We start from the raw sequence: 10,794 nt of genomic DNA, 5'->3' as shown, positions 1-10,794 counted from the left end.
TGGGTCGAGAAAACGGGTTGAGAGGCCCGATGCTTCTAGGCTCTTCGATCTGAATTGCATATTTATATCCTAGAATCAAATTTTGATCAACGACTCAGATTTTACCACGTTAATGGCTCTTCCCTTAAATAATTTTTCATAATTATGAAGATAAAGAAAATCGTAATAAATAGCTCAGATGTCCAAAAAAAAATTTTGAAAATTCTTACGGACTCCTCACGTCGTGTACTTTATTATTGAGTTCATAAATTGAAAACTTTACATCAAAAAAAATTCAGGAATATTCCCGAAGTCTCTAAACTGTTTATGATATTAAGTCTATAATTTCTAATAATTCTACTTTAATTCCTTAAATTCTTCCGGATAGTAATATGTACTAATGCATTTGACATTACCATAGTAGTAATGCATTTGCATTACCTTACCCATGCACTCCACTATAATTTCTTAAATTTTTCACATTAATAAATTTTCCTTAAATTAATTTCATTCTAAAAAAATGAAATTAAAAATTGATATATTGACATTTTCCAAAAATAAATCCAATTTCATTCTCGTTTCTACTTCGATTAATTTACAACCATATATTTATCAATTAGATTTTTCAAAGAGCAACTTCATTAAGACACGAGAAATTGGAGAAACCGACCGTTGGATGAGAAGATTGTACTATTTTATGCATGTTTTAAAAAATTTAGCCAATTTCGCCATAGTTTTGATTTCCATCCACTTAGGCAAACCGAAGTAACATATATAATCTCTTGATTGACTAAGGACATAATGACCACGAACTAGGCCTCATCATATATAGCGGGCTTGGGCTGGGCCTTAAATAGTACCGGGCCGGGCCGGGCCGGGCTTTATTGTAAATTGAAGGATCCAAGCCCGTCCATATAAAGCGGGTCTTGCGGGCTTTTTCGGGCTTTTGCGGGTCGGGCCTTGCAGGCTTTTTTGGACCTGGCCTTGCGGGCTTTATTTACAAATAAATCTTTAAAGATACTAATTTTTTTATAAACTTATATTTATATATGGATTAAACACTGTTTACTCCCTATATTTATAGGGTTTCATCGTTTCAGTCCCTGACCTTCAAATTTCACCTAAAAAGTCCTTGAACTCTCAATTTCCTCCCAATTGGTCCCTGCCGTCAAAATTTTATGTTAAAGTTGCCAAAAATGTCTATTATGCCCTCACTTACTTTTATTTTTTTTTTAATTTATTTTTTCTCTATTTTATTCCTTTTTTTCATTTCACCTCTTGAAGATCTGTGGATTGGAACCATCTAGATGAGGAGATGAACAGAAGGAGGCGAAAGAGCTGAAAGAAGAAGAGGTAAAAAGAAAAAATAAAATAAAAAAATAAAAATAAAAAGAGGAAGAGAAATATATATATATTTTTTAAGTAAATTAGGGTATAATAGATTTTTTAGGAGAAGATAATGGAGTTTTTGACGGATGCTTGACGGCAGGGACCAATTGGGAGGAAATTGGGAGTTCAGGGACTTTTTAGGTGAAATTCAAAGGTCAGGGACTGAAATGATGAAACTCTATAAGTATAGGGAGTAAGCACTATTTAACCCTTTATATATCATACACTCCAAAGAGCAACGTCTATCAATTCAAATAAAATAAAAAAACTAACCGTTGGATGTGATCATTACAATAAATTATGAGTGTGGTAAAAAATTTAACAAATTTCACCATATTTTTGAATCCGATCGAATTGGTCAACCGTCGTCACTTCTATGTCTTCTTGGTTTACCGATGGCGTAACAATCGCGAAACTTGCTTATTTTTCTACATCACGTCTATAAATATTTCATCGATGGATATGTGTGGACATAAGATAAAAATTTCAATTTTAATTATAAAGACGTTGATGTATACCAATTTGTCTCCTAAAGTTGTATGACTTATATGTTGCATTTATTTTTAGGGAAAATTTCGCAAACAGTACACCAAGTAAAAGCCACTAATAATTCTTATACATAAAGTTCCAAACCAAACATTTCGGTACACGAAATCTGAAACTCGACCCACTATCAATACACGACGTCAATTTTTGACACCAAAATGTCCATTATGCCCTCAGTTCTTTTTTTTTTAATAAATTTTTTTTTTCTGTTATTTTTTTTCCTTTGTCTTTTCTGTTATTTTTTTTCCTTCGTTTTTTTTGTTATTTTTTTTTCTTCCTTCGTTTTTTTTTTCCTTCGTTTTTATCTCTTTCTTTCTTTTCACATGACTAAATATTGGCTGAGTTACAAATATAAGCTGTAGGACCATAAATCTCACCAATTGGAGGGCAAGGGCGGCGTTGGAAGCGAGGGAGTGAGCGTGGAGGTGAGGAAGGCGGCGTTGGAAGCGAGGGAGTGAGCCCAGAAGAAGGAAGAAGAAAGAGATAAAAACGAAGGAAAAAAAATAACAGAAAAAACGAAGGAAAAAAAATAACAGAAAAAATGAAGGAAAAAAAATAACAGAAAAAAAAATTTATTAAAAAAAAAGAACTGAGGGCATAATGGACATTTTGGTGTCAAAAATTGACGTCGTGTACTGATAGTGAGTCGAGTTTCAGATTTCGTGTACCGAAATGTTTGGTTTGGAACTTTATGTATAAGAATTATTAGTGGCCTTTACTTGGTGTACTGTTTGCGAAATTTTCCCTTATTTTTAAGCAGCAATATCCTGAAGTATGGCATCCTGGAGTTTAAGTATTTGTTTGTAATTTCTATCATCAACGAGAAGATGAAACAGAAAAGACAAATATCAGATCGCAGAACCATCACTTTTAGATCACAAAATGTAGCTACAAAGGTTCTTTTCTATGATTAAAATTACAAAGATAATGAAAGCTGTAAATATTTCTCTGTTAATATTCTATGCTATGCTGTATATGGAAGTCCACCTGCAGCTGCCTGGCAAATGGCAAAACCTAGCTTGTAATGTCGCCCCTGAAAAGACCACATCAGTACAACATTGTTTTCGTATCTGGTGCAATCTTACGATTATGCTGTAGCACTTTAGCGTGATTTCGCTATAGCTTTTGCAGAGCTAGCAATAAGATGGTTTTGGTGAAGTAGTAACTACACATATATAGTTTCTAGTTGATTAAGGTAACTCGAACTTCAAGTTGTTCTTCAAAATTGTTGAGGTTCATTCCAAAGCAATTATGAAGTGGAAAATGAATTTAGAGAAACCAACCGCTTGATAGAGAGATTGTAATGTTTTATGGTGGTTGTGAAAAATCCAGCCTATTTGGTTCTCGTTTCGAATTCAATCAACTAGGTCAAACTTAGTTACTCTTATAAACCTATATTTATATATCATGCACTCCAAAGAGCAACCCCTATCAATTCAAATAAAATGGAAAAACCGACCGTTGGATGGGATTATTACAATAAATTATGAGTGTGGTAAAAAATTTAGCCAATTTCACCATATTTTTGAATCCGATCAAATTGGTCAACCATCGTCACTTGTATGTTTTCTTGGTTGACCGATGGCTTGACGATCGCGAAACGTGCTTATTTTTTCACATCACGTCTGTAAATATCCTATCGATGGATGTGCGTGTACATAAGATAAAAATTTCAATTTTAATTACAAAGACGTTGGCCTATATCAATTTGCCTCCTAAAGTTGTATGACTTGTACATTGCATTTAAATTATTGATGTTCATTCTAAAGCAACCATGAAGTAGAAAATGAATTTAGAGAAACCAACCGCTCGATGGAGAGATTGTAATGTTTTATGGTGGTTGTAAAAAATTCAGCCAATTTGGTTCTCGTTTCGAATTCAATCAACGAGGTCAAACTTAGTTATTCTTATAAACCTATATTTATATATCATACACTCTAAAGAGCAACCCTTATCAATTCAATAAAAATGGAAAAACCGACCGTTGGATGAGATTATTACAATAAATTATGAGTGTGATAAAAAATTTAGCCAATTTCACCATATTTTCGAATCCAATCGAATCGGTCAACCGTCGTCATGATATATAGAATATATATGCACATGTTCTATATAGAAGTATGGGAACTTCACACACACACACACACACACACACACATATATATATATAAAAGAATATGTGTGCGTGTTTATATATGTGTGGAAGTTCTCATACTTTTATATAGAATATGTGTTTATATATATATATATATATATCTGTGTGTGTGTGTGTGTGTGTGTGTGTGTGTTTATAAATATATATACTTATATAGATATATGTGTGTTTATAAATATACAACACATACATATATAATAGTTTACGGGCTTTTACGGGCCGGGCCTAGCGAGCTTTTAAGGGCCGGGCCGACCCTCTACCCACCAAGGCTGGCTTTTTAACGGGCCGAGCCGGGCTTTTAGCCCTGCGGGCCGGCGGGCCTCCATCGGTCCACTTGATCTGCGGGCTTTTTGATGAGGCCTACCACGAACCATGCCAATTTTTTTCACACGACGGTCTTTTGAATTACTGTAACAATTTTAATGATTCATTAATATTTGTTTAGAAAAAATAAAGTTTTTTTTTTCTTTTATATATAACTAACAGTTGACCATCTCATTCAAGGCCTAAATGATGACAAACATGGCTAATTGTTTCACACAGTGCATATTACTATGCGCTGAATATATAAACAATGCCAAATCTCTTTTAATCTCTTTTATGTCATTATCAATGTTTCAATATAAACGAAATCTCTACATGCTTACTGGTGTGGTCAAACTTTTTCATTGGTTATATACAAACATATATCTTCTAAGACAAACAACTTGGACGAAAAAGAAATTCACTAATTTGACCGTTGGATGTGATCAATATGGTATGAAATGGCTATGCTAAAAAATTTATTCTCTTTAGTATTTATTTATGTTTCGATCCACATTGTCAACCATATTCTATCAAACTAAAATGCCCGTAATTAAAATTTTATTCAAGTAATTTAGGTTTCTAAAGAAATTTTTTATTTTTTTATTTTTTTTTTGTTTAAGAAAAGTCGAACAAGTAATGCAATTCTATTTTTTAATAATTTAAAGTAACAACATTTTATTTAAGTATGTACTTTATTAAAGAAAAAACAACTATAGAGATGAGCTGGAAGTGGCCAGAACCTAGAGAGGAAAATATATTCAAAGTTAAATAAAATGTCTATGAAATATTTTTACTTCATCTTTCTGTAATCAGTATAGTTTTGTTTATTTATATATTTTGAAGTCTTATTGAAGTATTGTAGTTTATTAAAAAGGAAAAATAAAAACAAAAAAAATTAAATAAAAATCATGAAAAGAAATACTAACTAGTTTTTTGTTTTTTGTTTATTTATGTATTTTCTTCAAGTACCGTAGTTTATTAAAAAAGCAAAAGATAAACACAAAAGGGCAAAAAAAAAAAAACTCAAACGTTGTCGTGGTTCATAATTGGGTACCCCTACCACTGTACTAACTACAATTCGTGAGAAGGCTTTCTTCCTTTTTATATTTATATTGTATTGTAACTAGTTATTAATCTGAACCAGAAACCCAGAAACCAGAATCTCAGATTTGCTTACTCTTCCGATCTTCATCGACTTCCTTCAACTTGAAGCACTAGGCCAAAAAATGAAACAGACGACGGATATTTTTCGTTGTGGGATATGGACAGCCACCGTTGTGTATCGGCGCGTTGTGTGATGAAAAATAGCACAACGGTGATGCACCGTTGTATGATATAAAAACAGTCGACATACTCTTGTTATCAGCGTTGTGCCTTCCCTCGGCAGATGGTAGGCAGAGCTGCAGCGCAGCCATGCTGTGCATGGTTGGTGCATGCATCAGACAACGAAACTTGTTTCAAGATGTTGTTGGAAAACATTATCAGACAACGTTTTTTTTAATTTTTCTGTTGTATGATTTAGATTAGGACAACTAAGTTCTTGTCTGGTCTGTTGTTTGATTGCTTGTCAGACAACATGAGTTAGAATTATTCTGTTGTTTCATTACTCCTCACACAACAGCTTGTAGAGTACTAGTGTGGTATGATTGTTACCTGATCATTGTGTGATCAGAATTGGGCAAAATTAATGCTCCATGATTACCTAAATAATGGTACTGATCAAAATTGAAAAGAAATTTGAATCCAATTCATCAATTGAAGTACTCCGATTCATACATTAAAGAATCACGTGTCTACAAAGGATGTATTTCCCAATCATCCATACATTAAGACAAAAAAATAATTCTAATAGCTCCTAGATATATGTATTGACGACAAACTTATCCCCCTCATTCCACATATGAAAATACCAAGCTTCTACCCCTACTCCCTGGATCCCTTTCGGTCCTGCACAGAATAGAACAAAGCACAAGATTTAAACTTCTAAAGAGCATGCTTAGTTGTCTCATGAAATCCTTTGTAGTCCTGGACAAAGTAGAACTTAGTACAATGACACACACATGTTCATCAAGTTATCTCAATGATCAAAAACCAGATAGCTAGAATCAACTTTATCCTTTACATAACTAGTAGCGACCATAAAACTCAAGAAGCCAGCCTCACTATAGAACAGCTAACCAATTCATCATATGGAATAGTCCTTAAAAACAGTGGTAACTGAAGTCAATATAGCAAACCAAATACACATTTTCTTTTTCAGGTCTGCTAAGCTTTTTGAGGATTAATTAGGCATTTTGATGACTATGGTTTAAGAAATTCGCATGTATAAATGCTCACCCTTCAGAACCCTCAAGAGGTTCATTTATTAACTAAAGGAACTCGGTATGGTGCTCCTGAATTAATCTTAAAAGCTGTGGGTTTTGCTTTCCAAGTTCCTGCAGCATGGGCTGTAACAAAAGCAGAATGCTTAAAAAGAAACCATCGCATTTACTAATGTGAAAAGATGCAATTCATATGCATACCTGTAAAATTTGTGGGTTGGCTTGTAACATTGAGCGCAATGTTTGGAACTGTAATGGAAACAAAATAAGTAAATCAAAATCCTCATCATGAACAACTTAATAAAGCAAACAAACATGCATCTAAATCAGACATGATCTCCCACATTTCCCATTCATTAGACACATACAAAGACCAGCATGCAGTTGACTTTAGTGAAACATAGATGCTACAGTGGTGATAATATGTGCTCAACCTTTTTTCATTGGCTTCTATACTTCCACAAAAAAATAAAAAAAATAAGAAAGTGAAAATAGCACACGACATCAAAATGTCAAATAAAATCATACTATGCACATTGTGATGGTTCGTAACTTCATACAATATATTTGCAAAAATTTGATATGATCCAATCATGTCAATTTAATGATTTGTACAACAATGATAAGAACATGTTAGGAAGTATTGTAACAGGATGCTTACCTGATGATTGTTTCTAAGGAAGTCGAGGGATCCAAGTGCACCAGCACCAGCACCGGACAGTGCTTCCTGGAGAATTCCAACTTAGATAAACATACAGCCGCATAAAATTAAAAGAAAGTCCTTCCACAATCATAAGACTTACCTGCGGAAACATATTCAGGGGACCTGAATTAGGTGCTCCGGAGATAGGTGGAGCATTGGCTATGCCTGTTTCGGTTGCCTGACTTGCAGGGAAATGAGCCACAGGCACTGCAACTTTCGCTGTTTCTGGAATACTCTGAACAACACTATGTCAACAGCTAAATACATCAATATAATAGCTAAGAGTTAAAGAAATGTAGACATACAGAGTACAAGTAGTCCACTGCTCGCTCTCGGTTGTTAAAAGCCGCTCGAAGTGCACGTGTAACTGTTTCTCTGTCCCAATTTCCACCACCCATATCCATTATCTGTTGAATAGTCTGCTCAAGATTAGTTCCAGCAACTAAATTTGACGCAGCTTGACCATAGGTATCAGTATGCACATCCCAGCTACGTTAACTGATTCAAAACTACTTTAGTATCAGTTTTTATGGTACTGATATAGTCAATGGAAGTATTCCTAGAGAACATGCAGATATGCAAGTATCATTACCACTCCTAATTCATCTAAATACATTCCACGGTTGGAAAGATGGGAGATTAATTTAAAATAGATGTGGGCACTTGCAATTCTTTAGTTTATATAAGGATCAGAAAACAACTATAATGCCAGAATATAGACACACAATATATATATATATATGCTAAGGGTAATCTGACCTTGTAATCAACATTGACAATGCCATGAGACATATGTGGCTCATTTGTAAGCTGGAAAGGGAAAAGAATGTCAATTAGGTCATTACTTACACATTTCTAAACACACACACACACACACACACACACAAAAGGAAGAGTATTCTGAAAATGAAACCAACAAAACTTTACCTGAGCAAATTGAAATCGTCACTCAAGTCATACTTCACTCTTGCACTGAGTCTCCCATCTGTCAAAGGCAAGTGATCATCAGTATATCACCAATATTGTAGAGAATTTAATATGAGAGCTGTTAGTTACCTGCAAGTTTCAGAAATTTTCAGAAAACTGGTAGCAAGAAAGAAAAATTCACCAACAATCATCCTTTTAGTGATTTCAAGCACAACTCTCCAGATTTAAACTAGACATATAGAGCTGCAATTTTTCAAAATTTCAAGTCATTCGGAGTTCAAATGAATGGTCAAACAGAGATCCAAAGTGATAGAAAATGCTGATTTCTGCAGAAATCCTGAAACACTCTGCTAACTTCAAAATAGCATAAGTATCTCATTTCAACTTCATTTTTCATGAAACCAAGTTTAAAACTATCATTGAAGAATCTATTTTAAGGTATCAAAAAGTGAGATTAAAAGAAGAAGTATAGCTTTTTTGAAAACAACAGAACATCCCACTGGTTCAGCTTGGTGGTTGTCTTTGAGGCATACTATCAAACACATGGTGTGCAATATTTGAACCATCAAGGAGAAATTGAAAGGGAAAGAAGGTAACATTTCACTTTTCACATCAAACAAATTTCCTAATCTAACCAACCATCACATTCTAAATCAACCATAAGCTGTTTCTACAGAAAAGGAAAACAGAAGAGAACTAACATTTGTACCGTGAACAAAACGATAGCAACAATGGCCTGAATGTTTTGCTGAAGAAGAATGCCTTTAACCCAATAGCTTGGAATCAATATACCCACAATAGCTTCTTCCAATTCCGAACTAGAAAACCCACATATGCCAATGAAAAAGTTCATCAAATCGACACATGAAAGGCAATGAATAATCACAAAACCAAATTGAGACAGCCCAAACAAAATTTAACTCACCAGTTCGAGTAGCCGAGAAACCCCCAAATCAAGTAGCCCAAAAATCCCCGAATCCACAAATGGGACCCTAATCTTAGCAGATTGAAACCCTCTTTTCCTCCTTCTTCTTCCCACAAATGGAACCCTAATCAAACTGAGTAGAACCCCTAACCCTTCTCTAAGCGACGAGTAGAACCCTATTGATGAGAGATGGCGACAGTAGAACTCCTAACCCTAATTCATGAGAGATGGCGAGATGGCGAGATGGTGGATGATAGTATTTTGATGAGGGGTGATGCAGGTCGTGTTGAGATGAGAAGTTTTGCCATGGTAGCTCTGAGTTTTTTGAGGAGAGAAGAGGTTGTTCTTTGTGTTGAGGAAACGGCTACCCACTTTGTCTAAGTGTAAGTGTACACGAAGTCAAAGACCTAAGTCAAAGACCGTTCTTTTAACTTGTTTCTTTTTTATTCATGAATCAGACAACATATACATTACGTTTTGTTGTCTGATTATGTACAAGTTAAAATTTAGCTGAGGTTCAGAAAAGGGAAAGTTCCCGCTAATTGAATAGACTTTGGCGCTAGAATAGGCATTTTCATTCACACAATAGAAATAAGAGAGTTATGTTGTAGGAACTTACAATATGATTTCCAATATTTATGTTTTTGGGGGAATGAGTGGCATTTAGTAGGGATTCCCTAAATATCTTCCTTGATCATACAACACAAAGTAAAAAATTATTGTATGACATTCTGCAAGTTACTCTCATACAACAAAATTAACAATTCTGTTGTGCAATTTAGTAAAAATTTGGAGCCACATTTGAGTAAAAGTACGAGGGAAATATGCCGTTCTTTTTTTTTCATTCACACAACATATCATTTTTGTAATTGTTGTGCAATCACCTTCCAGCTAAAATCTTTTTAATTTTAACAGCTTTAGACAATGAAGCTTTCTTAAAAGAGTTGTATGATTCACTTTCCCACATCACACAACAAATTTTTTTTTTTCGTTGTGTAAAAAGTGTCGTGTGTTAACGTTATTGGCCTAGTGAAGCTCCACCGGAAAAGTTAAAAGCTTTGCAGATTGGTACTCGCCACCGCATGACCGCTCATATAATGAAAAACCGTCACTTTAGGGCAACTCCAACAAGGAGGTTCTATTTGGGGGTGCTATTCTCATTTTAGCACCCCCTTGTTGTACTATTCATATAAGACTCATTCTCATCTCCAACAATGAGGTGCTATATGGGGGTGCTATTTTCATTTTTCTTGATTAAAATAGTATATGATTATAATGTTTATGAATATTATATTAAAAATATGTTAATTTAATTAAATAAGGTAAAAATTTTACTTTTAATTTTTATCATAATATGTACAAATTATTCTTATCATTTAATTATTTTTTTTTTTTAAAAAAAATTCATAATAAATATTTTTGTCGTGTTGTGTCGGCATGTATGACAAACGAGTAAACTATTTAGAAGATATTTTGATGTTTTGTGTCGGCATATATGACAAACAACTGAATTTGGATGTGATTTCATGAGCCACGTGTCAAT

General features: G+C 34.1%; 1 protein-coding gene across 4 annotated transcripts; it reads right to left on the bottom strand.

Moving 5' to 3' along the window:
• Positions 1-6,550: 6,550 nt before the first annotated feature.
• Positions 6,551-9,495, bottom strand: LOC133706600 (ubiquitin receptor RAD23b-like). Of its 4 annotated transcripts, none has more exons than XM_062132125.1 (10): positions 9,252-9,494; positions 9,028-9,144; positions 8,456-8,569; positions 8,327-8,384; positions 8,159-8,209; positions 7,705-7,806; positions 7,500-7,634; positions 7,358-7,423; positions 6,898-6,945; positions 6,551-6,822 (listed from the first exon to the last, which is right to left on the bottom strand). In XM_062132125.1, the coding sequence occupies exons 5-10, from the start codon at positions 8,189-8,191 to the stop codon at positions 6,745-6,747; spliced, it is 462 nt and encodes a 153-aa protein (XP_061988109.1). In that variant the 5' UTR covers positions 8,192-8,209; positions 8,327-8,384; positions 8,456-8,569; positions 9,028-9,144; positions 9,252-9,494; the 3' UTR covers positions 6,551-6,744. The 4 variants fall into 4 exon arrangements, with proteins under 4 accessions (XP_061988109.1, XP_061988110.1, XP_061988111.1 ...); XM_062132126.1 differs by having other exon boundaries at positions 9,036-9,144; XM_062132128.1 differs by having other exon boundaries at positions 6,575-6,822; positions 7,705-7,897; positions 9,252-9,488.
• Between the last annotated feature and the right edge of the window lie 1,299 nt (positions 9,496-10,794).

This window comes from Rosa rugosa, chromosome 4, assembly GCF_958449725.1.
Source record: "Rosa rugosa chromosome 4, drRosRugo1.1, whole genome shotgun sequence".
NCBI classification, from domain to species: Eukaryota; Viridiplantae; Streptophyta; class Magnoliopsida; order Rosales; family Rosaceae; genus Rosa; species Rosa rugosa.
The sequence above is the reverse complement of the archived record's forward strand: the minus strand, read 5'-3'. Positions and strand labels throughout refer to the sequence as shown.

Coding starts and splice junctions, on each gene's coding strand:
- LOC133706600 (XM_062132127.1), bottom strand. CDS start 8,191: ATGTCTCATGGCATTGTCAATGTTGATTACAAG. Junction 7,807..8,158: donor TTGTCAATGTTGATTACAAG/GTCAGATTACCC, acceptor ACTATTCAACAG/ATAATGGATATGGGTGGTGG. Junction 7,635..7,704: donor CAGTGGACTACTTGTACTCT/GTATGTCTACAT, acceptor AGTGTTGTTCAG/AGTATTCCAGAAACAGCGAA.